This window comes from Struthio camelus, chromosome 22 (genome assembly GCF_040807025.1).
Source record: "Struthio camelus isolate bStrCam1 chromosome 22, bStrCam1.hap1, whole genome shotgun sequence".
Taxonomy (NCBI): domain Eukaryota; kingdom Metazoa; phylum Chordata; class Aves; order Struthioniformes; family Struthionidae; genus Struthio; species Struthio camelus.
Window position 1 is genome coordinate 448,608 of NC_090963.1, and position 27,529 is coordinate 476,136.

General features: G+C 50.3%; 3 protein-coding genes across 22 annotated transcripts in view; 1 reads left to right on the plus strand and 2 right to left on the minus strand.

Moving 5' to 3' along the window:
- Positions 1-1,922: 1,922 nt before the first annotated feature.
- Positions 1,923-5,852, minus strand: LOC138061891 (G protein-activated inward rectifier potassium channel 4-like). Its single transcript, XM_068916664.1, has 3 exons — positions 5,733-5,852; positions 4,214-5,459; positions 1,923-3,180 (listed from the first exon to the last, which is right to left on the minus strand). Exons 1-3 carry the CDS (start codon positions 5,793-5,795, stop codon positions 2,810-2,812), a joined length of 1,680 nt encoding a protein of 559 aa, XP_068772765.1. The 5' UTR covers positions 5,796-5,852; the 3' UTR covers positions 1,923-2,809.
- Positions 5,853-18,012: 12,160 nt separating this feature from the next.
- CLDN25 (claudin 25) lies at positions 18,013-19,501 on the plus strand. Its single transcript, XM_009670044.2, has one exon. The coding sequence runs from the start codon at positions 18,379-18,381 to the stop codon at positions 19,069-19,071; it is 693 nt and encodes a 230-aa protein (XP_009668339.1). The 5' UTR covers positions 18,013-18,378; the 3' UTR covers positions 19,072-19,501.
- Positions 19,502-23,252: 3,751 nt separating this feature from the next.
- Positions 23,253-27,529, minus strand: part of USP28 (ubiquitin specific peptidase 28) — a 32,117-nt gene continuing 27,840 nt past the window's right edge. For all 20 annotated transcript variants that reach the window (XM_068916589.1, XM_068916587.1, XM_068916582.1 and 17 more), the window contains 3 exons: positions 27,129-27,252; positions 26,125-26,323; positions 23,253-24,527 (listed from right to left, as the gene is read on the minus strand). In XM_068916589.1, coding sequence (XP_068772690.1) covers positions 24,352-24,527; positions 26,125-26,323; positions 27,129-27,252 — 499 coding nt within the window. In that variant the 3' untranslated portion in view covers positions 23,253-24,351. The remainder of the gene's footprint in view (positions 24,528-26,124; positions 26,324-27,128; positions 27,253-27,529) is intronic.

Genomic DNA, 27,529 nt, shown 5'->3' on the forward strand with positions numbered 1-27,529 from the left:
GGCAGGGCTCAGAGGTTGTGGTCAGTGGTGCAGAGTCAAGTTGGAGGCTTGTAGCTGGTGGTGTCCCCCAGGGGTCAGTCCTGGGCCCAGTCTTGTTCAATATATTCATCGATGACCTGGAGGAAGGGACAGAGTGCACCCTCAGCAAGTTTGCTGATGATACTAAACTGGGGGGAGAGGCTAACACACCAGAAGACTGTGCTGCCATTCAGGGGGACCTGGACAGGCTGGAGAGCTGGGCGGAGAGGAACCTCCTGAAGTTCAACAAAGGCAAGGGCAGGGTCCTGCACCTAGGGAGGAACAGGCTGGGGGTTGACCTGCTGGGAAGTAGCTCTGCTGAGAAGGACCTGGGAGTGCTGGTGGACAACAAGTTAAACATGAGCCAGCAGTGTGCCCCTGTGGCCAAGAAGGCCAATGGTGTGCTGGGCTGCATTAGGCAGAGTGTTGCCAGCAGGTGGAGGGAGGTGATGCTGCCCCTCTCCTCAGCCCTGGTGAGGCCTCACCTGGAGTACTGTGTCCAACTCTGGGCTCCCCAGGACAAGAGAGACATGGCACTCCTGGAGAGAGTCCAGCGGAGGGCTACAAAGATGATGGGGGGCTGCCTGGAGCATCTCTCCTCTGCAGAAAGGCTGAGAGAGCTGGGCCTGTTCAGCCTGGAGAAGAGAAGATTGAGAGGCGATCTGATCAATGTGTACAAGTATCTGAAGGCGGAGTGTCAAGAGGATGGGGCCAGTCTCTTCTCCGTGGTGCCCAGCGACAGGACAAGAGGCAACGGGCAGAAACTGAAACACAGGAAGGTCTGTCTGAACCTGAGAAAAAACTTCTTCACTGTGAGGGTGACAGAGCATTGGAACAGGTTGCCCAGAGAGATAGTGGAGTCTCCTTCCCTGGAGATATTGAAAACCCGCCTGGATGCGATCCTGGGCAATGCGCTCTAGGTGACCCTGCTTGAACAGGGAGGTTGGACTAGATGATCTCCAGAGGTCCCTTCCAACCGTGATTGTTCTGTGAGTCTGTATGCAGCCAGGGTCTGTCGGGGGGGTCTGGGGGCAACGGGGGGGGCTCTGGGGCGGTGGTGAGCGCATCTCAGCTTCCACCGCCGCCGGTGCCACGCGGCGCCGGGACCCCGGGGTCTCCCCGCCGCCCCCATCCCCAAGCCGGTGCCGCGCTGTCTGCCGTCTCCCGGTGCAGGGTCGCTCCGGGGGCCGCCGGGCCCCGTGCGGTGCGGCGCGCGCCTTGTGCGCGGGGCCGGGGCAGCCGTGGGCAGGCGCAGCCGTTGCAGCGGCCGCAGGGCCCCGGGGCCGGTCTCGCCGCGGGCGGCCGCGGCCCCCGACCGCGTCCCCGCTCGCTCCTGCACCTGCGGATGGGGCGCTGCCCCTCGCTCCCTGCCGCTAGCGCCGTCACCGTCCCCCCGTCCCGCTTGGCCCGCTGCCGCGCTCCACGGCCAGGCGCCCGCGCGGTGCTCCGGCCCGGCAGCCAGGGCCGGCCGCGGCGGCGCCTCGCAGGCGGACGCGGGACGCGCACAGCACGACAACCCTCGCCGCCTCCTTCGGCACCAGGCGCCGCACGCGCCTCTGCTGCGGCCGGCGCGGCAGAGACGTCCTGGCGTCCGAGCCCCGACCCGCCCCACGGGTACGCCGGGGCAGCCGCGCGTGCCGCCGAGGCTGCTGCGGCCCCGGGCCCGCTGCTGCAGAGCTCGCGCTGCTGCTGCTGGCCGCAGGCCGGAGCGGGGCTCGCGCCCCCCGCGGCGCCGCCTCTCTGGGCAGACGCCGCTGCCAGAAGAGGGTCCCCTCTGGGGCGCAGCCTCACTTTGCTCCTCAGAAGCTATCCAGCTAAACACAGCTTGAGTTGCACCCGAAAATAATTGTACGAACAAGCCATCGCTGTGGGTTTTTTTGCTTTTTATTTTTTTTCTTTTTTTTAGCGAAGAGATTTTAATCTTTTGTTGTTTGGACCTTATGTTCCTTGTTACAAAAACAGAGCTTTGCAAAAATAATGCCACTTAGCTGCAGTCGTTGCTGGAGATACAGGCTGGATTTAGGAGACGGCTCGGGGATGTGGGCTACTCGAAGGAAGAGGGGGTCGCCTCATGCAGAGGAAGGGTCCAATATGGCACTGGCAGTGTGAGACACTTCTATGGGGGCCCCAGCTCTGGGTGCCTGCAGTACACGAAGAACGTGCATGGCCTGGTAACAGCATGAGTTCAACCAGAGGGACAGACCTGGCATACCGGGGGACGGGGGGAGCACCACGAGTTTGCAGTGTTTTGTAACAGTTCTGGTCCCTGGCCCCACATCGCCACAGTGTGGTTCTGCCCCCTCTCTGCGGGGCTGGGGGCTTTCTACAGGCCTCTTGCCCAGGCAGCACAAACAGGGACTTTTAGATTCAGGAGCCCTAAATTTAACCCCTTGCACTGATGTCTCATCCTCAAGCGCTCTGTTATGCCAGCAAGCACTTGGTTATGAGGTTCACTGCCTGAAGCGAGCTGCTGGTACTGAGGTGTTTTCCCTAAGGCTGGACTCGGAAACGTGAAGCCACAGGGTTCCTGTATCGTGGCTGCCTCCTTAGCAGCAAGGTTGTATTAAAGTCACATGTAAGCGAGCGCCTGCGACGGGCAGGCGTAGTGCAAAAGACACCGCCGCACCAGAGCTAGCCTGCGGCCGGCTGTCGAGGTCCGGTGAGCGTGTGTACGTTGGCTGAGGAGGAGCAGCGCTTCCCCCTCTGGTTCTGTCCCACCCCACGACAGTCCTTGAAACGCGAAGACAGTTGCTAAGCCGTCTCCTGTCGCCCCCCCCTCCTAGGGAGCTGCTCAGACAGCAGCACCCTGGTTCTGGAATTGGGTGCTCCTTTCCTCCTCCATGATGCTGCGGATGCTCAGTCGGCCTAGAGCTTCCTCACTGGGCCCGGCGCCTTGCAGGTTATCGTTCAGCTCCGCTGAAACACAGGGGTGCAGCAGATGGTCCCAGTACAAGCTCAGCGTGGAGTGGTCCTGGCACTCCAACTCTTTCATTTCATGCATCTCTTTTGCACTCACCACTGGTGTCTGCACCTCAAATGTCATTTCAAATCTGCTATAGTCTACCTGGAAGGCTCCTTTCTCCAGGGACATGCAGGGTTCAAAACGGTATCCCCAAAGGATCTCGTCTTCAGTGTAAGAGGTGCGGGCTTGACACGTCATCCCTGCAGCAAGGAAAGGTTGAGAGTTTGGCCCAGTAAATGTTATCATGCTGTCAAAAGGAAAAGCAAAAAGTATAGCCCAGAATGTCACCCACTGACTAAAGAGGGCTGGGTAAGAATTCAGTGTGGGAATGGTTCGAACTGTAGCGCATTTTTTTTGTCTGCCCAGCCTCAGGGATCAGATACTGGAGTAATCAGTATCTACGATGTATCCTGCTCTGGCAAATTCCAGTTCCTGTTCTGCCTCTGAGTAACATCTCTAGAGAGGAACCAGTTTTGGAGTACGCTTTGAGATACGTGTTTCTGGGATATGTGACTCAAACCCGGGTTTACTAACTGGCACTCTGACCCGTGGCACTGTAGAAGTCAAAATGAGATAAACGGGACTGATCTGGGCACTGGGCAGCAGGAAAGAGAAAACCCTAGCGAACAACCTGCTGGGGAGAGTCTGCTTCTGCTCTTGGGATGAGCACGAGATGACGGTGCTTAGCGGGACTCCGGATAACTCCTGATTAATATTTTGTAGGCAAATAGCAGAGATGGATTCTCTTTGTCCTCACTAGGGGACAGAAATGAACTTGCTGCCTCTGCAAAGGGAAAACTTCTGGGGTCTAGGGGGGAGCAGTGCCTGTTTGTTTTTGGAAAGGGCGTGATTGCATCAGAAAGCAGGAGGATTTTTTCCGAACATGGTTCAGTTTCTCTCCAGAGAGACACACTCCTCCATAGGAGATACTACAAGTGCACTTTCCTCCCTCCCCAAGCTCTCGTGCAGCACTGGGGGATGCACGTGCCTCTCCACAATCTCTGAAGGAGTCATTGCCAACAGCCGGCAGGACCTTTGCTTATAGCACACTTCTCTCTCAAATAAAATCCGCAGGGCATAGGGATCACGGGTCCTTTGCCCAAGGGGAGAGGAAGCAAGACCTGAAGAGTGCTACGCCTGTTCAGTGCCTCGTGTCTTGCAAATGGTCATTACTTGCAGATCTGGGAAATGAACTATCCCCCAAGGCCTGCCCGGATCCTCCACAGCGCTCACCTGTGGCTTCCACAATGCCCTCAAGGATTATGATGATTTCAAACTGCTCCCTTTTCAGTGACTCTGCCGACATTTCCCAGAAGGGGCTGTGCTGATTGATCACGTGGCAGATGATTTGGGGCTCAACCAGGAACAGTCTGTCCTCTCCTGTGTCATAGCCCAGGTTCAGCTCTGACTGCTCTAAGGGGATGAACTCCCCTTCTTTGGTCTGTCTGGATTTGATCAATTTAGCTCTTATTTTTGCATCTACCATGTGGCTATCCCGGAGGTCCCCAATACGGAACATCAGGCAGAGTTTCTCGTCCCGGTGGGAGATGACACAGTTTTTGCTGAAGATTAAGGTCTGCGCACGTTTCTTGGGCCTGGAGATCTTGACAAACATGCATCCCACCATAAGGGCATCGATCATGGACCCAATGATGGACTGCACCATGAGCAAAATGACACCCTCAGGGCAGTTGGCTGTCACGATCCTGGAGCCATAGCCAATGGTCCTCTGACTTTCCACAGAGAAGAGTAAGGCAGATATGAAATTGTCCACGTTCTCGATACATGCTTTCCACTCCGGATCGCCGATGTGGCTGACGTCACCCCTTATCCAAGCATCAAAGAAATAAATGACACCAAAGACAACCCAGGTAGCAATATAGCACATCATGAAAACAAAGAGGAACCAGCGGTACTTGAGGTCCACGAGGGTGGTGAAAATATCAGACAAGAACCTCTTTTTCTCCTGGATGTTGCCCAGGTTCACCTGACACTTGCCCATTTTGGTCACGTAACGCTGGCGTTGCTGCTTGCTTGCTAGACTGAACTGCCGGTCATCATCGATGAGTTTGCAGCGCCGGTTGTGCAACTTCTCTGCAGTGGGGATGGAGACGATGCTCCGGGTCAGTGTTTTGCTCCGTGCCGAGCTGGGGATGTTTGGCACGCTGAGCGCGTGTTGTGGGTACCACCGGGTGTTGATGTCCCGCAGTGGAGGAGGGGGGTCGTGGCACGATGCTCGATGGTACGTGGGCAGTTCTTCAGTGTTGATGAAGACACTGGGCCGGTGCTTGGTGGGCAGGAGGGCCTCGGGGTCCGTTACGCTCACCCGGCTCTGAAGGAGCAACTGGTTGTTGGGGGTGTTGGTGCTGCAGGGCAGGGGAAGGTAGTTTGATACGAGGGCACTTCTCTTTGCAGGTTCGGAGCCTGCTTGCTGTCGGCTGTCTTCCGCTAGAACCACAGAAAAGGCTGGGATTTCAGGCTGCAAAAGAAAGGAGCCAATCAGTGTTAAATCATTTCCTTTTGTCCTCTTTGTTAGTCTTATCCCCTGGGACTAACGCAGTCCTCCCAGCTACAGGGAGACCCGCAGCACCCGGCTGGCCTGACCATCTGCTCTCACACCCACTGCAGGCAACAAGCCGCCAGGACTGTCTAGGGAGACAGGCAGACAGTCCTCATCTCGTGTGCTGGAGAGGGCTCTGCACCCGGTGACGAGTGACAGAAGTGACTACCCACGGCATCAAAGCGACCTTACCTTCTGAGGGAAGGTGCCGTATCTGCTGGTGTCTGTCGGTGGCCGAGGTAGGTAGGCCAGCATGTGCTTGGCTGTGGGAGTCTGCACGGGGGGAATAGAGTTCCTCCGACCTCGAGGCTCCTCGTGCTTCATCCGCCAGCTGCCCATGTTGTTGTGCATGCAGAGGCTGTCGTCCTGCTGCAGCTCCATGTTGCTGCCGGTGACGGGAAGCACCATGGCTGATCTGGGTGGAGGGGCCTAGCTCAGGGCTAGGATCCTGCCACACGGGAACAAAAAGTGGGGGGTTATTTTGATTGATTGGAGAGCAGGGGAGCGTCCTTTGCCACAGCCAGCTTCAGGCAGAGGGTCTGAACTCCCCATGCCGAGCTGTGACACGTGGCCTCTGCTCAGATGCCTCTGCTGCTCCCAGGGTAGAGGAGAGCTCATCTGGGGCAACAAAGTCCAAGCGGTCACCCACAGTGCTGTTGGGACACCCCACCCCTGGCAGATGCTGGCTGCAATGGCAAAAGGTGCCGATGTGTTTGCCAGAGTCTCACCAGGAGACCTCTGGCCCAGGCCGGCAGGCTGTTGTTAAAACTATCCAAGGGGGAAGTAAAAACATTGCCAGTGCTATTGCTGCTAATAGCGTTTCATGGCTGTAGCAGAACAAGGAAGAGCAGACAGATTGGTACCAAGCAGCATACAAGGAGCACAGAGGAGATTTCAAGTCTGACAGTGCGTCCTGCTGAGGCAGCGATGCAGGCTGCTGCTGGGAAGGGAACAGTGACGCCACGAAGGGTGATTTCATGGTGATGTTATTAAGTTGCAGGGCAAGCCCTAAGGGCAATAATATTTTAAGTTGAAGTCGCTTTCTCTTCCTCCCACCAGAAACCATGCAGCAAGGAAACAAAATTGTTGTGAAAGAAAACGGCTTGCAAATTCTCTGAGAAGCGGGAGCAGGATTTTCAGGCTCTGCAGCGATGAGGAAACTGCCTTACTGGCCTTAGGAGCAGGTATCAATGCCCTGAGATGCCTGCCTTCTCAGGAGAGGGTACGCAGTGTTACCTCCTGCTCAGCACGGCAGGCAGATGGCAGCCACAAAACATGGGCTTCAGCACGGAGGTCACAGCCCTCTCGCTTAGCTCAGAAACATGCGTGGGCCAACACACCCAGACCGTAACACCTAGCCTGCGGCTGCCCCGAGGGCTCGGGGCATCGGCTGAGCCCTACGTGAACTCCGGACTTTTTCACTAGCCCATAAACACACTTGTTTGCACAGAGCTGAGCCACCATCTGGGCAGGAGGCAACGCGGGGGCTCGGGAGGGGATTAGTAAAGCACAGCATAAATCCTCAGAAGATGAGGCTCCTGAGCTTGTCATCCTGCGTGATTGCTGTGGGGGGGGTGGTGAGGGGGGTGGTGGCAGGCCATTCACTAATGACAGCCCCCCTGTCTGAAGTGATTTTTTTTTAAAGAGTTTCATTGATGGAAAACAGACCCAAATCCCTTGCTTGCCTTAGTGACGTCAAGAGAGCCTCAGCACATTGTCTGGGGATCACGTTCCACCCACTTGAAAAGGTGATGTTTGTTTTAATATAGTTTTTCATAGAAAGGGAAGTTGGATGAGACCCAAAGTGCTACTCAGAAACGCAAACAGCATCGGGGGCCGGGGGCAGGAGCCTCAGCAAGCTGGGAGAATCCCCAGGCACCGCAGCCTCTGCAGCATTGCACCCTGAAACTCCTCTCCCCTTGGGGTCTGGCTCGCGTTTCCTTCCCCAAGAGCTCGCCGTCTCAGCAGCACCTTCGTTAGCACTGTCTGCGGGAACTGTGGTAAGCCTAGGCCTGCTCAGCATAGCTTGGTAAGCCGTCTGCCACCTTCTGTCTCACAGGGGCAGATATCTCCTATGACAATAATAACAGACTAGCTTGCCTGTGTCTAACCTTGCCCAGCCATTTCAAAACGGAGACAGATTTTATGCCAGCATTAGAGACAGAGAAGCATGATACAAAGTGAGCAAGTTCAGGGAGCTGAGCTGGCAGAAAAAAAACAGTAAGTAGGGTGAGATGTGTGCCAGGGCTGGTGCAAGGAAAGGGATGGCTGGAGAAGGGCCCCTCCAGGCCGCGACGAGCCATTAGAGCGACCTAGTGGAGTCATCAGTTCTCACCCTGACGGATGATGGGGCCAGCACAGCCTTCCTGCACTGGCTCTTTTGAGTCCTGGAAAGAGACACCCTGTCTTGAAAGGGCCATGAGACTCTCCCGGGGCTGTTGGAGCCCCACACAAACCAGAACCCTGTTATTTGCATTTCCCCAGAAGTTTCAGTGTGATACTGCTTCTTCACCTTCTACACTAGGGTGTTAAATGGCTGCCAAGCTCCCTCCGTGGGGTGCTGCCTTCCTGTGAAGCAATTCCTCTCTAGGGAAAGCCTTCAAAGCGCTCCAGACTTTCTCAAGGGAATCAGAAGGGTACAAACATACAGCACTTGGACTGCAGTCTCTCGCAAGGAGGCTACGTGGCTTACTTACAAGAATGCTCTTCCTCCGTAATAAAGGCCAGGGACCTAACTGAATTGCCATTACTGATAATTAGCAGTACAAACCTCTCACTCCTATTCCATTTGCCAGGCATTCCCAGCACTTCTAAATTCCCACCATTTGCTTATGGTTGGATGGGTCAGAGCTTAACTTCCCAGCCAGGTCTTAAGAGTTTCACATTGAAAGTAAATTGGGGAAAAAAAAAAACCCACAACTACTTCAAATTCAGAAATTCCTCAGTCAGATCTAGCAACAGTTTGGAACCACAGTCCTTCCACAGAGGAAATGCAGCTGGATAACTTTACAAACCTTGCAAAAGTCAATCTCCCGGCAGGAGGAAGAGATTGTCTTCATTCCAAGCAGCAGACAGACAGAAGCTAAGCAATATGACCAGCGTCATCAATGGGGATTAAAATTTTGGAGCTCTCTGTTCTCCAGCCTGCTGGCCCCCATTTCTCTCCTGAGCTGGAAGCGGAACCTGGAAGACCCAAACAAGCTGTGAAACACTGTTGTTCAGCCTCTGCAGGACCCTTCCCTGCAGAGCCAGAGTTGCACAATCTTAAGGCTTTACCCCGCAGACCTAGGAGACGATGAGCCCTCGCAGACAGCAGCTGCAGTCTCTGGGAGATGCTGGGAATCTGGTCCAGCGGGGAGACCATCCTCTCCTGACAATGTGCAGGCAGGTGATGGAGCTGGGGGCAAGCTGGAACACCCTGTGCTGGCCGGGTGCAGGGAGGCTATGGAGTGGCACCAGATGGCTAAGCCAATTACATAACATTAATTGCATTGCACAGGCTGGGGGAAGGAGGTGACTTCCTCCTGGGGGCTTTGCCATGTCCAGTTAAGGCAAGTCAGCCTTTCTGGGGAACAGCCCTGGCAGCTGCCCAAAGTGGACAACGGTTCCTGGTGATTACCTGCACTTTTGTCCTGGCCTTGTCCCTGGCAGACGCTTCAGTTCCCGTCAGAAGGATGATTTCCTTGGCATTTAGAAGCCTTGCCCAGCCAGCCAGCCACAGAAACCCTGCTCAGCTGGGCCAGGGCAGGTAGCGCAGCAAGAAGGTGCTGCAAGGGATAACCCATAGATGGAGCACTGGCCGCTGCAGTAGATTTCACGCCTACAGAGCTCGCAGCAGGATCTGGCCTGAAACAGCACACGGTACTTCCCCAAGCGGGAAGAGCAACGCGCCCTGCTGCCTTACGCAGCATCCTCTGTCTCTGCCACTCAGTCCTCACAAGGATTCGCCTCTCTTCTGTAAAACAGGCCTGGGGCCCTGGAACTTGAGTCCTCTGAGAGCTGGATAGAAAATTTGCAAACAAGTAAATTCTCTGATGACTTTATGCTGCTGCTATGTATGAGAACCGTCTAGCAGCGGACTGGTAAATGCACTCTGGAAAGTCCCAAGGGGAAACCTCTGTGAATGAGGCTTCTCACAGAAACTCTGTCCTCCCTGTCTCTGCGAAGGAGCCACATGTGACTGGTGAGCTACAAACCTCATGGCTTTACTTCTCCCCGCCTGCGTGAGCTCAGCTTTTCTAAGCCACCTCCTGTTTTAATGGCATTTCATTTTGCGATTCAGTGACTCCTGGCTGCAGGTGAATGAAAAGCCTTCTGAGCAGGACAAATATTTCCAGCCAAAAGAGGAAAGGAGAGGGAAAGTGAAACACAATCACTGTTCAGCACATATCCCCATTGTTCTCAGCACGCTGAGCCTTGCTGTCTCTGCATCTCCAGATCTGGGTGATGACGAATAGTCTAACAAGCTTTTGGGTGAGTGCTTTATCTCAGAAATAATTATCTGCCTTAATTATTCCCATCCTCAGGGCAGTAGTGGGCAGCTGAGAACGGACATCTGGCTTTCGTGTGCCTTTGGTACGGGGGAGGGGATCAGTCTCCTGTTTTTCAACCTTCATTTTTAAAAGAAAAAGCAGCAAGAGGGCAGGGCAGGAGTTGCAAAAGAGCCCACAGGTTTGAGGAGCGTAACTCCCACAAAGACAGTTGCAGCAGATCTGTGGAAAGACACTTTATAAAGCCAGGAATATTTTTGAAAATCCCAGGCTCCCATGTTTGAAGATTTCCCTTAACTTACTAAGGCACCAGCTCCTGCCAATTCATTAAGGTCAGAGACTTTTTCTTTCCAAACCATGCGTGCGCTTCCTTTAACAGACAGCACCTGAACTCACAGGCAAGGAGTCTGGGTGCTAAGAGACATGGCTAGCCAAAGGCGCGAGAGTCCACAGCCCTGCAGCCGCTGCGCGGGAATGGGCAGCAGCACTGTGCTATGCACTCCCATCAGCAGGACGGGGGGGATGCTGGCGCCACATCAGGCTCTTGGGCATCACCTAGTTCAGCTGGGGGGGGCAGCAGGGATCCCACCCTTTTTCTGCCCCTTCTTCCTCGTCTCTGGGCAGACCTATCTTGCAGACCAGTCTAAATCAGCACACAACACTTGAGCGGTCCCTTATTAAAAACTGTGTCACGGTCCCTCCCTTGCAACCAACCTGCCCGGCATATGGAAGCTCCAGACCCAGCTCAGCCCACTGCTCTCCAGAAATGCTCCACCAGAGCTGGACAGGGCTGCTGCTGGCCAGGGAGGTGGAACTGCTCTCTGCCTGAAGGAGTCATCTGGCTGAGCTCCTGATCTCTCTGCAACACAAAGCTTTGGTGCTCCGAGACAGGCTGGAGCCTGTCTCAGATGGAGCTATTTTCCCTGGCCCTCTCCCCTCTGTCAGGGAAGAGAAAAAAGGGTTGCATCTCTGCAGTGCTACTCAGTTGGCCTGATGGGTTTTTGTCACAAACAGCACCAGGAGGGAACCAACACAACAACTGAAAGCAAAAATTAACTGCTCCAGGCAGCACGTGTAGGACTTCTTAGAAGTCTGACAGATGCAACTACCTGCCGATAGCCTGGCAGAAAGAGGGTAAATCTGTAGCCCCAGAGGCCACACTTCTGCTGTAAACAAGAAGAAATTCCCAAGATGAGAGGCACTGACTCCACTGATCTCTTCATCTGCCCTTTATGGACCACACAGCCTACAACCATCAGCCACTTCCCAAGAGCAAGCTATAAACCAGCTCTGACAGAGCAGGCCTCCTGCTTAACTGAATAGCTCTGCAGTCACACCTACGGACATGATGGAGATCTCCTCAGCCCTGTGAAGGCAACGCAGTCCTGGTGCCTCTGCTCCCTGCTGCACCTTCCTAGCCTGGCCTTTCCACCTGCCACCCGCTGGGAGCATTGTCTCAATTTTAAAAGGCAGGGGAGGAGAAAGGTAAACCTGCATTGCTCTATGCCTATCATCTCAGCTCTCCGCCCTGTCAACTCTGCTGTCTCAGGCCTAATCCCTGGAGAAAGATGTGAGAAAGGTCATGTTCCTGGAAAGCCAACCTGTGCAGCTAGGCAGGAAAGCACTGCCCCATAGGGACAGGGGACTCTGGAGCACTTGTTGCCAACTGCCGGGCAGCTCAAGAACCTGGCTGGGCCACCTGGGAGCCAGTTCTTGAGTTCTGGACTTGGAGCCTCTCTACGTCTTTTGAGCATCATTTGCCTTTAGAAATTATTCACTATCAGCCACCCAGCCCACGTCCCTGGGGAGAACTGCTCTCACTTCCATGGTGTCTCTGTACAGCCATCTCCTGCCAATGTCCCAGTGGGACAAGCAGTGCTTGGCTTGGCTGCTCTGCCAATCAGATGTAGGCTGTTCGCCTCCTTGGTGATTTCCATGATCTGTCTGCAGAGCCCTCTGAAGGGTCTTGGCACTGCCTGGCCACTGGCCTGGATCTCCAAGCTGGCCCCTACAGCCCCAGCCTGGTGAGTACCTCTCACGCACGGAGGATGCATACCCCAGCCATCAAATGCTCAGTGACACCAGAGAGAGAAAACCCAAACAGACTGGGCTGGTCTTGCAGATGCCCTCCGTGCCTGGGGGCGGCATGGCTCAGCTCCCCTCACCCCACTGCACTGCCCTGCCACCGTCCTCCCTGCCTGCAAAACCCTCCAGGAGGTCTAGGCTGTCCAGCTGGTTCCAGCAGTGAGTGGCGCACTTACCCCATTTTCAGGCACAGCACCTGCCAGGCAGGAACGGGCATGGCCAGCAGATGATGTCCTCTCCTTGCAACTACTGCTCCTCTTGGGCTGCCCCGGTACAGTCCTATCTGCCTCCAGGCATCTTCCCATCAGTTCTGGGTGCAAATCCGCTCCTAGGCTGTGTGGCCAGAGCTTATGGGAGGGAAGGGGAGCTTGGCAGCAACCTCCAATCCTGCTCCAGAAGGTCACCCGTTAATCTGTCTCAATGTCAGGCAGAATTACTTCAAGATGATTTAATCAGGAAGGCTTGGGCACGGAGCACACGCACTGCCTGGGAACCCTCAGAGTTGGTCCCCCTGTGCCCTGATGCCCTGGGGAAAGACAGGGAGAGATTTCCCAGCTCTAACGGGAATCTTTCCTACCAAGCAGGAGGATTTCCCTGCTCTCATCTTTGTGAGAGCCAGTTCCCCATCCGGCTTTAGGGATAGGCTCATCAGCAAAGGCTGGAAAACGTTCCCCTCATCCAGCTGCTTTCTTTGTGTGTTTCACCAGTTAATCCACTGTTGCACTGAAGCTCCTGTCAGCACAGAGATCTGGAAGTCGCCTTGTTCCTTACCCTGAGAAGGCTAACACAGGTCAAGGTTTTGCAGTGCCTCTGTCAAAGACTGCTCCACGTTATATTTAAAGCTGGTTCTCTACAGCAGGAGGGTTAAAAACAGCAAAGGTAGCACAGAGGTTATAAATAACTGCTTAGCCAGAGCCTTAAACGGTTCGAGGTTACTAATACAGCACAGTTAAGTCTCTCTGTAACTTGCAGCAGTCAGAGTTCAGGTAAACCATGACTAAAGCGATCAGCTGAACCCCTCCTCTTTTTGGAGATGCCACAGTTTGCCTCCATTTATTACCTGGCTAGCTGGGTTAAAGCTATTCTGCAGGACAACCAGTGAGTCCTGCATGTGCTTGGGGACCTGGCGAGGAGAGACGCAAAGAGGAATAAAATCACAGCGATGCACTTCCTCCTACGTGACTGCCCCGAGGGCTGTGCCTCGGGACTGGCAGTGTCCCTCACTGAGGCCTTGCAACCCTGGGCTGCTGGTTCAAATACCAGGGACAAGAAGTTACCGCTGTTGCCTGGAGGCAGCTTAGCAACCGACATGACCGAGGGGCATGGGGATGTGTCCAAAGCCAATGCCTGCGGGCAGGCAGGCAGGTCTTAACCAAGAGAGAGCTTTCAGGAAGCCAAAGTCTCCCTCGCAGGGGCTGAGGCACATGAGCACGGAGGGCAAGAGACAGGGGAAAAAAGCGGCAGCATCTGTGCACAGTGGTGGTCACACACATCCCCTCTCTCTAATGTCACACCCATAGCGCTCCTCACCGCCACAAGAGCCCCTTGCAAACGTGAAAGGGGAAAGGCAATCCCCCCCCTCGGCACACAGACTTCTCGAGGTCATGGGCTCAATGCGGGCCCGTGGCTTGCTGCCAGCAGGGAAGGCAGAGTCTCCTCCCCCCTGGATTAGCGGGATCCCAAAGCAGGCATCATGGCCTGGGCACAGACCCAATGCTGCCAGTCCCGAGGAGGGGCACACCACGATGAGGGGCAGAGGAGGGGGGGTTCAGAGGGAGGGTCACGCCTTGAGACAGACTTAAAGGTATGAGTGATGCTCCTGCAAGTACTGGTGGCACAGCAAATCAGGCCCAGCCTCCACGGAGAGGCTGCTGCTCAGTAGCTTTGCCACCTCCCACCTCTGATCTGTCATACAAAGAACACAAGGCAAGTCATGAAAAGCTCTGGTGGGGGGGTCCCAGCTGTGTCCAGGGAGGAGGGCTGGGATGTGAACACTCAGCAGCTCCTGTAAGTCACCCCAGCTCTCATCTTCCCTGCAAGAGGTTCAGCCCCCTTTGTGCTTTGCTGTCTGCAAATAGCACTGACAAAGGCAGAGATATTCAAAAGCAGACCAGCTTCTGATACCAGAGACGTCCAAGAGGGCCTAGGATCCATCTCCTCGTGGCACTGAGAGCCCCAGCTAGAAACCATAACCCTCCAGGGACTGCAGACAACATATCCCCCAGTCCTGGACTACAAGACCAGGAGCTCAGCCTGATCAAACCCAAGCCAACTGCAGTTTGACCAAGGATTTAAACGGAGCAGAGGCAATTCAGACCTGGAAAGGACTGACTTGTGCAACCTCATCTTCCTGCCTGTGGATTCCGACTGTGCCAGCCTGAAACACAGGCAGCACTCCTCATGGGAATTCCTCCATGCTAGACCAAGAACACGAGACCTTCTTCCTAACCACGTGGCATGTACTTACTGCAAGCAGAGGAGCAAGATTTGTTACTGTAGGAGCCCCGGTGAAGATGCAGCAGCACAACAGCCCTCAGTCATTGCCAAACAATGGAAAGCAGGATGTGTACCCAAGAGATAAAACTACCTGTAACTAAAGCAAACAGATTCTAATGCCTGTGTTCTTTCTTTAAAAACTTCCCTTCTTTTGCCTGGTTTATGTTCCAGGAAATCATTTCTCACTGCTAAAACTGCCACAGCTCCATTCTAGAGACGGAGGAACTGACTGATGGTAGGGCCAATGCCCTCCACACTGACAGTCCCTCCAGCACAGCTCTAAAGTCATTTTCTCAACAGCAAGTTAACACAGTCTGTTATAAACATTCAGCATAGTCGCCGGGCTGATGTTCAAGCATTCAGCCCTTAGAGGAGGGAGTAGGTTTTCGGGAGAGGTCTTATTCAGGCAGCCAAATCTGTGGGCAGATCCTTTTGGGACCTCAGCAGCTTGGGTGCTTCAAAATCCGGCACAGTGTAACATGCCCACAAGCAGCATCTGCCTTTGGGGACTCTGCTACACAGCCCCCCCCACCCTGTCAGATGCTGAGTAGCGTCTAAGAGCATCCTTCAAGAAAGGCAGACCTGGCAGTCACACCGCACCAAACCCATCATCCCATCCCGTCCCACAGCTGCAGATTTCACCTTGTCCGTTTGAGTCACAGGGGAGTAGGTTTCCTTGGCTGAGTTCTCCTTTCACTAGCCATACGCAAAGGTCCATGGCGGGGACCAGACCGAAAGCCTCAGACCCGAGCTGCACATTCACAGAGTACTCCAGGGGCTTAAACTCCAATCTTTGATGATGACAGCACCAACACCATTGCTATAATGAAGAAAAACCAGTAATTTACCAACCTTGCCCTCTAATATCCTTCTTGATAACAAAGAAGGCAGATGAATGAGAGATTAGTCACTAATCACCCCATGAAAATGAAACTCTGAAAGCTGGACACTGTGTCCCCTTTGTGTGGCTGTGCACAGAGGGACAGATGGGAAGCAAGCGTAAACAGAAAGTTTGGACTTTCCTGATGAAGAGGTCCAGCTTTTTTTTTTTTTCCTGTTTTTCTTTCTGTCTTTTTTATAGCGGGATATTTTCTTTCAGTGATGACAGGCCCAATTTCCCCAAATTGACATCCATCCTAGTTTTGTACCTCCACGTCCCACTTCCTCTGGCACTTACCCAGAGATAACCGCGGGGATGGGCCAATGTTGTTCTGAGGACAAATGTTTGCAAAGCACTTTCGGAGGATGTGCAGTACCATAGCAAGGCTAAAGTCCAGTCCCTGGTGCAATACCAAGACTTCTAGGATCTCCATCTCTGCCTTCAAGAACAGCGGTGATCCATCGCGTGGAGCTCCGCTCTCCTGTAACAGCCTCTGCTGCCACAAGGTGCTCCAAAGGCAAAAGTTTGTTCTGTGGGGCTTTACTCATGTAAAGCACAAATAAATGTTTCCTTTGGCAGCGAGTGTGCTGCAATATGTGGGAGCGCGGCGAGAACTGTGTTCCCTCTGGACTCAGCAGCAAGCTGTAACTCCGCTCACCAGCTGAGCTCAGTAAAACACTGGATGATGGGTGGGCGCTCTGCCGTCCCACAAAGCAGCAAGCGCTGCTCTGTCCATCTGCAAATATGTGTGGAAGGAGCAGAACTAAGCGTGTCATTAGGGACCAGTCCCACAATACAAGAAATAACAAATTCTGTGGAGCAGGAACCACGTCTAGCTCAGCCTTGGTGGTCTAAGACATAAGGCTCCCAACAACATTGCTGAGATGAGAAGACTGCTTTCTGTGGAGAAGGCCATGAGGAATTCAGAGAAGATTACTGTATTTGAAAAAAAATCTCCTCCCTTACTAGGAGTGGTGTGACAGTCTAGAAATCTTGTTTTCTTCCCTGGTGTAGAAGGGAGAGTGTTCAACCAAAAAAGCAGAGCAGGACTGAGTCAGGACTTCACCATACCTTGCTTTGACACTGATGCAGGCACAAATCTTTGGACTTCACTTTGCCATGGCTCCACTCCTCCACCCCCATGACACGGGGTCGTTCAGGCTGGCTTCCCAGATAACACCCATCGCCGCAGGGTAGCTAAGCTCAGAGCCGAAGTTGCCTCTCTCTGGAGCAGCTTGCAAGATTTAATTGATGCCTGTTTGTAAAGCTGCTATTCAAAGAAAATGTGCTCAAGTCAAACCAATTGCTGTTGTTACTTTTAGCTTGTTGTGAAAGTGCTTCACAGGTAGGGGCCTTCCAACCTGCGCGCTGAGCAAACAGGTCGCATTTCCTCTGCTCCTCCAGCAACCCACTGGAACGGCAGACAAGGGTCCTCCCTTAGAAGTCCCAAGCCACAGCTGAGTTCTCGCTGCAGCTCTCAAGCGCTCCTTGGATATTTATTTAACGACTGACTAAGGATTGATGCTTTAAAAGCCTCCTGAGAACAGCGTAAAGCTGCAGTCACTGAGAGGGGAGAGGCATTCTCCTTCATGTATCCTGTCTCCTGCAGCAGTTCAAGGGTTCTCTCTCCACCCAGCCCTAGCCGTGGCTGGAGCTGCCACTCATTCGGAGGCGCTTTCTCTGCCAAGACTCTCACTTCAGGGTTTCTGAGGCTCAGAGGATTTGCATGCTTTCGCTTAACCCTCCTGCGTACAGTGAGGAAGCCGCAGCTCCACCAGACTCGCTGCTCGCAAGCTGAGTTTGTCTTGAAGCGACATCGCCTGTGCCCAGAACAAAACTTTTCCCCTGTCCTCCAAGGACTTCTGAGCATGACCTCCTCAAAGAGGAGTCAAAAACTTGCTAGCTTATCTTTTTTCCCTGCCCAGAGCATCCACCCAGAGCTTCTCACTTGGTTTGTTGCCCTTCTTGCACCTTTTCTCCCCCCTTGCCCTTGCCAGTCTCCATATTTCTTCAGTCTCTGCTCTGTTCTTTGCTGCTATTACCATTCCCCTCACGATTTTTTTCTTTCCCGGTGAAGTACATGCTGCTGCTGCATACCAGCCGCTGCCCCCCCCCACCCCCCCCACCCCCAAGAAGTGATCCAAGGCCACCTGTATGGAGAGGACAGACAGGAAAAGTCAATGAGAGGGCCTCAGCTTTAGCTGCCTAGACTGCCACCTGAGCAGCCCCCAGGGGAAAAGCTGAAAAGATGAACCATCAGACTTGGCCCCAGCACAACAGCATCCATCATTTTGTGGCCGCAGAGCATGACCCCTGCATTGCTGCAATCCTGCAGGCTGCCCGAGGCTCCTTGCAGGCTCCCTCTGCCCCAGCTGAGTTGCTGAGTTGCTCCGGACTCTCCCTGCATCCTGGCTCGGACAGGGAAACACTGCTTTATGGGCCGTGGCTGGGAGCCAGGTTGCACAAGCCACAAAGCACCACATGCTTAGTGGTGAGGGGGAAATAAAGGGGGAGAGGGGAACTGACCATGGGTTTGATGCTTGGCTTTCCAGAACAGAGATTTACTCCCGTTGTACCCAGTTTTTCCTGCCTAGCCAGGAGTGCTCTCTTTTAAACACAGTAAAACCAACAAGACATGAAAATGATTGTGGCCACACCCAGGAATTAGAGGTATAAGCTTGAATTCTTCCCCCCAGTACTCCTCTGAAAGCGAGAAACAAATAGCAGCTCTCTGTCCGCAGCCCGTCCACTGAAACAGCATATTCATGGAAATCCACACCATAAAAACACAGCTTCAAAAGTGTTAATACCAAAAGCTTCTGCTCACCTAAGCTTATCTCAGCCCCACCAGCGGAGCTGGAGCACAGATTACAGGCACAGTATTAGCATGGCTTGGAGCTGTAACACAAAGATGCAACTGGGTGGACTGTTTCTCTCGCTCTTCGGGTGGGTCTCGTCCTGCGTTACGACTTTTGTGCCACTCTGGAAGAATCTCAACTTGGACTTAAATGAACTGGAGATCTGGAACATGGGGCTCTGGCAAGTCTGCATAATCCAGGAGGAAGGAGCCATGGAGTGTAAAGCCCACGAGTCCTTCCTCGCTCTGCCCCTGGACCTGCGGGTGTCCCGAATCCTGATGTGCCTTTCCAATGGACTGGGGCTTCTTGGATTCCTTCTCTCTAGTCTGGGGTTGGACTGCTGGAAAACGTGTGAAGAAAAACCTGAACTAAAGAAACGGCTAGTGCTTTCTGGAGGAGCAGCTTTTGGCATGGCAGGGATTATGACCCTCATTCCGGTTTCCTGGGTTGCCTATAACACAGTGCTTGAATTCTGGGATGAAACTATTCCTGACATTGTCCCGAGATGGGAATTCGGGGAGGCAACATTCCTGGGGTGGTTTGCTGGCTTTTTCCTTGCAGCAGGTGGGTTGCTCCTTATCTATACCACCTGCTTAAAAAGGACTGAAACACCATCTATGCCTGCAGCAGTTTGCCGTCAACGTGCAGCGATGCAAGGTCCAGCTGGGATGTCACCTTGGAGTCACCACTCACACCCCAAAAATGCAGATCTGGTAATCTAAGACTTTCAGCACAGTGTCCTGCGCAGTTCCTGGCTGTTCAGATTTCAGAGACAGTTCTCATATTTTACAGGATGATTGGCTAATTCCTAAGACAGGGTTGCAGATTTTTTTTCTTCCTGTGTGTCTGTCTGTTTCTTTTCTTTTTTTTTTTTTTTTTTAATTAAAAGAGCAACAGCTTTCTCTGCAGCACTTGCAGACTGAGCCTAGCGTTCTAAGCCAACAAGGCAAACATAGAGCAGTAAAGAGCACTTCGTATTTTGTGGTTACATTTGCAATATAGTCAATTCTTGATTACACTATGTTAGCATTTCCCTGGAAATTTCCAATAGCCAAGAATGTAATCATTGTAACATCTATGTCCAAACTAAAAAGTTCATTCCTTGAATGTCCATTTCTCTTTAATGTAGTCAAAATAAATTATTTCAGTTGTTAGCAGTATGTATTTGTGCTCTGAAAAATATACCTGCATCTCATACAATGTATGGAAAGAGTCAGGTAGAGTTTGCGCTTTAAGGAGCAATACTGCAGTCTGAATATTACTTTTTTTCATCTAGCAAAGCTTATAAAAGAAAAGAAAGATGGAAAACAAAAGAGATGGAAATCAAAGAAAAAAGAAGAGTTGATACACAAAAAGCGTGCCCTGAAGGCACAAAGCCAGTGGCAGCATCCCGTTCGCTAGCCTAATTTTCTCATCACTGAGATGAAAAAGTAATAAACGTACCACAGACCTTCGTTTAGAAAGTTTAACAATTGAATTGTTTATCTGTGCATACAAAGCAAAAGCAGTATTTTGTGGGTCTCTTTAAAGATCTCTTCCACATTTTCTTTATTTGGCTCTAAAAATAAAGCCTGCTTATATGCTCCTGTGATACTAACACCACCAAACATCAGGCTGAACTAATACCAAGAATCCTGACAGAAGTAAACGTAGTGTTACAGTACTACTTAACAGCTGAGTTTACTGCTGTTTTAATCTGTTTGCACTAAAAGCCATGGTCGCATGATCAAAATGAAGGAAGCCCCCATCCAAAACCAGCATTCCTTTGGGAATCAAAGTTCACTTTTCTTTAAAAAGTTCTGTTTTGTAATTTGCACTTTGCTCTGGCTAAGCTGAAGAGTAGAGAAAGAAGTACGCAGGGAGAGAGAAAGAAATTATTCCCAGGGTTTTTTTCCTGCTGCCTGGACTTAGGGCATAGCAGAAAAATTGCAGCCAGGCCAAAATACAAGATTCTGAGAGCTGTGAGCTTCTTAAACAGTGCCACTTCCCCAGGCCTGTCAGATCTGCCAGTCATTGCCACCGCTGATGCACGTTCCCCCTGTGAGCAGGACCCTCCTCGTACAGAGAACGCAGGATGTAGTCTCCAGCTCCGAGAGATATAAAAAAGGTCCCATTCGCAATGATGGGCTTTGGATTCACCCTTAAATACACAATCAAAAATCTAGAAGTTACTCTAAAAACAAAACAAAAATACTGCCTGGCAAGAACGTACAAGTAATTCTGACGTTTTTTCGCTTTGGACTAGTTCTGCAGCCACCAGTTTTCCACTACCTAGGCACAAAAACAGAATTGCTGTTGCTGTTGATTTGATGGTCTGAAAGCATCCTCTCCTACTTTCCCTAAAGCGCGAGAGCAATTCAGCTGGTTGCAGTCGGTCGTGCACAGAGTTAAGAGGGGAGAGGAGGGCACTCAGGAGTTCTGTTTCATGCCATGTCCTTCATAATGAAGATCAAGTAAGGCAAAACATAGGGGCCAGAAGGGTAGCGTTCTTGGCTGATGAACGTGCTTTTCAAAGATTTACACAAACTTTTAGCTGCCCTCTAAAGGTCTGACAAACCCACAAAACAAAGAGACTCTATTTTGGCTCTAATTTGTCACCCACACCCTTGGGAAATGAAAATAGGGGGAGGGAAAAAGACGACGAGGAGACTGTGAGTAAAGGTTTCTAGCTTCGGTACATTCCTCCCTTTAAGCCTGACCCAAACCATCAAGACTTGATGGGCACTGGGGACTGTACTCCTGAGAAGTCTTCATTCATTTTTTTCTTTAAAAATAGGGTTTGCATACCTGTTGGTTATTTCATTTCTGGCAGCAATTTAAAAGAACAGGGGAAAGATACTGTCCCATGCCTGTATGAGTAACTGGATTCTCCTAAATCAAGACTCTTTCCCAAACCACGTTCTACTTACCTGCAAGTGAGAGTGGCTTGGAATGCCACAACAGTATTGCAAGAAGTTATCTTGAAATTATGAGCCATCTCTCAGTTGAGAAGATTGAATACAGTTACTGAGCATGTGGTGCCAGGACCACAAGGTCTTTGTTTAAAACGCTGAATACTTTTATACATTGCAATCAGACCCCAGAGCATGAGTACCATAAGAAATAAAACAGAGGTGTCATCATCTCACGTTGCTGGACAGATCCTCTGTGGACTCTCCATGAAGACAATGTGGAACACAAGACAGTAAGGTTGCAATAGCAGCGGTCCTTGCTCTACAGCCTCCCCTTAACTGTAATAGGCATGGCTCACCGTTTGCACAGGGATAGCTTGACTTTCTTTAGGTAATAGTGTCTTATTTTATTCTAAAATACTTGGGAGAATACAAGGTGAACCCCAACTGCTACAGGAGTTATTTGTTCCTAAATAACTAGGAAAAACAAACTGACCGAAGAGTGGCACCTTGCTGACGATTTTCATTTGAACCTAGCTCTGCTAATTACAACTACTTTTGTACTAGGAAGAAGTCCTAGAAACATCGGACTTTAGGTCGTTATAAAGCTCACCCTTGAGTATTTCCCCCCCCCTTCCCTACGTTGCTGAAAGGCTATCTGTATTTTGTCAGAGCAATGTCAGTCAGCAGAAGCAGCTAAGGGTTCCATTATAAAGCAGACCATGTTAGCAGCTCAATAGGGAATTAAATGTTTCAAGTCCCAAGTTAATAAAGAAAACTCTGAGAAAATTTGGCTACAGGAAAGTAGTGCTTTTTCCTTCTCTTTACTAATTTAACGTGACTGCCTTATTTACAGCCGCATGCTTGGCAATGGCAGATTCCCTATTCCAAAGCTCGCAAGTTAACGTGGGACAGCTTCAAATGGAAAAGGGCTCCAAAACAGGTTCTCCACTCTTAAAAAATAAGATTTCAAAAGAAACCACTGAGCATGAGCAGTGAGTAGAAAAGTTCTCTGAACACTGTCTACAGGAAAATACAGTGAAAGAGGGGAGAGACAAACCCCAGCATCTCCACGAACTCCCTCTGCCTTTCTGAGGAAGCCCTGCTTCCTGAGCTGCACAGCACCCGCCTCCCATGGGTGAACTTTATCCTGCTTCGGGAACTCCCCCCCCCCCCCCCAACTCTTCTCTCCACACTTGTCCCATGTGCCTGGATCCATCTCAAAGATGGGCTATTATCTCCAGACACTGCAGGGGTTCAAGATATGTGTCCTTTAGCTGACTTACAGCAAAGCAGAATCTGAAACTTCAGGTACACTACTTAATCCTGAGCAGAAATAGAGAACACCTAGATAGAAAACCAGACAGCAGAATAACTCAAAGTGCAACTCAGCCTGTCCCACCCTTATTTAACTTCAGAGGACTGGAGATAGGCACGGACACACGGGAGGCTCAGTTACACTACAACTTGCCTTCGCGTTATAGCACGCATTAACTAACAAGAGTGTCAGCTGCAAAGCAGACAAGCAACAAATGCTTGTTGTATTTAGTTGTATTTAACCCTAGGATGTAACATGACCTGGCTACTTTACAGTTTACAAACATGATAAGACACTGTTGGAAACTTTAGTATATTCAAAACCTTTTGTGACAGGTTTCTTGGATGCTGATCAGTGATGGGCTGACGCATTATAAACTCTGAGGAACAAACACAACTGAATGTTTGTAGGCCCTAAATTAATCTATTTTTATGTTAAAGCACATAAAATTCCCCACACGCTGTCTTGGCAGCAGCAGGATAGACCTCTCTGAGCTACCAAGCGCTACGCTTTCTTCACAAGAGACTACGGAGGAGTTAGGATAGCGCTTGCGCTGTTCTGGCAGTTTTGGAACTTCCTCATTTCTGCATCATTTTGTCCACAGATTTTTTTTTGGTTTGTTGCTTCCCTTTCTTCATGTTACAGCCAAGAAGAGTCTTAAGACATAAAAACAGCAAAAAAATGAAGGGAGCTATTTCATTCTAAAAGAGAACAAATGCTTTTATTGCACTTTTATAAAACCTGCATAGTCCTAACAAACAGGATTCCCCCTCTCTGCTTACTCGTTTGGTTCAAGCAACTGCCATAGTTCGAATGCAATTAAGCCTGCCTGGAAAAGGAAATTCAACTGGGGCACATTTTTACAGAAGGATAAGAAACCTAAGCGCCGATTCTAGCCTTTGCAGTTATCATCATCACTAATCCAACATTTAAAAATCCACCAGAGGGGAGGAAGAAGTTGATTTTCAGAACCAAGAGGGGAATTTCCTTTGGGGGGGGGGGGGGGGGAGGGTTATTTACTTTAACCAGTAAGCTATTGTGCAGGTAAGTAAATGTGCAGGAGACAATCTTTAAAGTTCTGTCCTGTTTCCTGGCACTGCCATTATTTGCTTTTGCCTTTCTCAGAGGAAGAGTCCTGCATATTTTCTTTTGCCAGTTAAAACACAAAAGGAGAATGCCTGTTTAACTTCACTCAACTAAAATATGCACCTGCATGCATGACTGCCCACATTATATACCCTGTGAGCCATCGTTCCTCTCTTCTCCCTAAGCACACAATTCAGACCTCTGCTAGCAGTAGCTTGGCAAGATCTGAACTGATAATCTTTTATAGCTAATAATTTAGGAGATGTAAATGTGTTTGACAGATCAATGACAGTTAATAGCTTGGCTCACCAGATTAACCAGTCTCTCACTCTGCTATTTTCACAGTCGCAGGGATTTGTGCCTGCTGGACAGTCACAAACAGTCTGGACAGTCACAAACTCTCTCAACAGAGAGTTGCTAAAACACAAGAACCTTCTGATACAGTCTTGGGGATAAAAGGCAGATGGTATAGCTGGATACTTCATTGTGTTGTATTAGTACAGTGGTTCATGTCCTTTGTATTATCACATAACATTTTATCTTAAAAGTGCAATACTGCTTTTTATTCATCCGTATATACAAAGAATACAGGTCTGGATATGAATCACCTGTCCTCCTCCCTCTCCCATTGAAATATTGCCTGACAGAAGGATTCTGTGCAGCTGGGTGGCTCACGGTATACCACGTCAAGATGGAAAGTCAGTAGTCTATTTTACAGTCACCGTTGAGGCTCCATGAATGGACTCCATCACGGCTGCAAAGCGGCTGCAGAGGTCGTAGGGTGAGTTGGGCCGGATCTTCGGGGGCTCTTTGAGCACAATAACCTCTGCAGAGCAGTCAAGGAGCCTGGGGAGCAATTCGCCCAGCTTCAGCTGTAGGTTTGCTGTGAAGGGGGAGAGGATGAGACAGTCAACCGCACTGAAACTGTAAAAGACCTGATTGCAGAGGGTTTGAGGGCTGCAAGCTAAAAAGCTGTGACACCTTTTCAAGACTGATCTTCCAAAGCCTAAAACAGCTGCACACAGGGATAAGCAGTGTCTGCTGACACATAAGAGTCATCGCACCAGCTGCTGGCCTGGGTCTCATCAGTCCTCAGGTGCTGTCTCCTTGCGCGTGGAGGCTACACTCGGTTCAAAAAAAAAAAAAAAAGGAAAGCTCCACTGCCACCTAGCTGCACCGGGGGTAGTGCCAAGTGCCACCAAGATACTACACTCCCTCAATTCAGGATGCTCTACTTGCTGCTAAGTCAGAAATAACTGCGTGTTTCAAGGCTACACTCAAATGCTGACTTTACATTTAAGCAAAATAGAGCGCACGCTACGGCCTTTAACATCTCAGACCTTCACAGGTCAGCCCATAGAGAAGAGATAGCATTCAACCCACGCTAAACAAGGGCCCTTCAGGAGCTGACCACACAAACTCCAGCATCAGGTGGCATATCAAAGGACAAGCACTTTTAGATGAAGAAAAGTAGGCAGAAAGTGGCAACGCTGGAACTAGCTCATATGATGCAGAAGGTGCAATCTGCTTTTCCTTCTGTAAATTCTTTAAGTGAAGTGCCGTTAGGACAAACCAAAGAATGGGCAACTTGCACACTGGATACATAAGTGCATCCAGCTTCTGTTCTCTACAGTGGCATTTTGAGAATAAACCTCTGCGATTTTGCCTTATTTTCCTAGAGCAAATTTACCTTCTGTTGATGATAAAAATGAACACAATTCCTCAAACCTTCACACACACAGATCAAGGCAGTCAAAACCAATCTCTTTTTTAAAACCTGACGGGATTCATGGCTCCAGACTGCAGAAGGAAATACTTAACAAAGACAGCTATCCTATCCAGAAACAAAATTCAGCTACAAAGAACACACCTCTCTTTACAGGGCAAAGATCCTCTGAATCTGTTTCCCCACTCAGTCTTCTGAAATGCTGGTAAACTAGACTACTGCTTAGATAGACTCCTAATTATTAATTCTGGTCTAATACTTGTTAATAATTTGTAATTATTAATATTGCTAGAAAAGAAAAAGTTATTTTCAGTGTCCTAGAAAACTAAGAAAACTTGCTCTCCGCCTCTGAAGAGAAGCCAGGCATATGCAATTAAATCTGCTAGCATTCACTTGCCATCTATGGGAAACTCTCAGTTAAAAAAGACAAAACAAAACCAAAACACACCTAGATGATGCTAAGCCACTCTTTCTGAAATCGTTTCTCACATTTCAATGAACAGGAATCCTTCTGCAGCTTTAGAGCAAACAGCGATTAAATTCTTCCGTAACATAATTCGATTGACGATTCAAATACACTTCTCCTCCCACAATCTCGACCAGAAATACCCAAGCATGCTATAACGCAAACGCTAAGAATCCAAGGAAATGTTTTAAACGGTCCTTTAATTCCTTTCTAGTTAAGATCTAGAAACCATCCCAACCACTTGGAACACACAGCACAAAAAAGGGGAGGCAGGCAGCTCTTCCCTACCGTCCATGTCTTCTCGTCCCAAATAGGAGCACCAGTGGTTTCTCATGACCTCGATGGCATCCAGGTCATCTTTTGAGATGTCGTTGTTAATGATGAGGTGCATGCAGGGGATGATCAGTTCATTCAGGATGTTAATGCCCTCTGCCACATGAGCCTCTTCACTGCTTACAAAGAGAGATGCTGCCATGTCGTTCAGCTTCTGCGGGAAGAGGGAAACCGGGGGACAGACGTTTACAAAGCAACCACAGACATCAGGCAGTCAATATGCTGTCAGGAAAGTCACACGACTCAGCCCCTTTCACCCGAGGGCCATGCAGAAACACACAGGCTAGCAAAACCAGCTGCCACATTCTTTTGGAATATCAACCTTTAATCAAAGGAATCACATCAGAGAAAAAAAAAACTGCTAAAGGATTAGAGCGACAGCATATATCTAGCTCTGTCTTTAAGATGTCAAAATACAGATCTGCTTTTACCCACGTTCCCTGAGAACTGCACCCCACATTGCTTCAGCAAACTATTATTTGCTAGATTTCCGTACTACTGCTGGCGCTCAGTAAGGAGCGGAAGCCACGGTAACAGGCGCAAGAGATATAGTTACACGGGTCTTGGCAACCACAGAGTATGAACTAAAAACAAATCTCAGTTTTATACTGCTTTTTCCCCTAGGGAAAAGGGCATCACTTTTTGCTTAGTGAGAAAAAGCTATTAACAATAGAAATTAAAAAAGGGGAGAAGGCAATGCTGGAACCTAACGGACAGAAAATAATACAACTACTGCTTTTTGAAAAGCATAGATTTAAAGCCCAAGAGCAAGTTCAGCAGTATCTGAACGTTCCCCGAAAAAGAAGCATGTTAATAAAACGTGCTCATACAAGGGAATATGGCATGATCTGATTCTTTGAGCAATGTGCATTTAGCAGTCAGTGAGTGAACTGAATCACAGAGCAAAAAGATCCCTCCCCTGCCCTCCAAGAATGAGTTTAGAGCTCTTCGTTACAAACCAGCAGACATTTTCTTCTGTACAAGGCAATCAGTGATTCATTTACTCCTCTGTTGGGTCCTTTCATCAGCAGAGTGGTGTTACTTTGGTAGGCGTAGACTAGGTAGGTCAACGACTCCTGGTACCTAGAAGAAGAGTGCTAGCTGTCCAACCCACCAGGTTTATCAGTGTCACAAGCTGCAGTGAAGTCGGTGACGTCAACTCAGGAAATGTTTTCCGCTTAGCCTCAATGCTAACCAACACCGAGCCTGACGGATAAACTTCATTTCCTCACCAAAGCATAAACAATTGTTCTACGTCAAATAATGACACGTTCCTTTTTCTCCCAGTGTGCCAAACCAGCATCTTAGGAACAGCCCTTTAAAGACAAGTTTGCGTACAATTCAGAACGTGAGTGCCAAT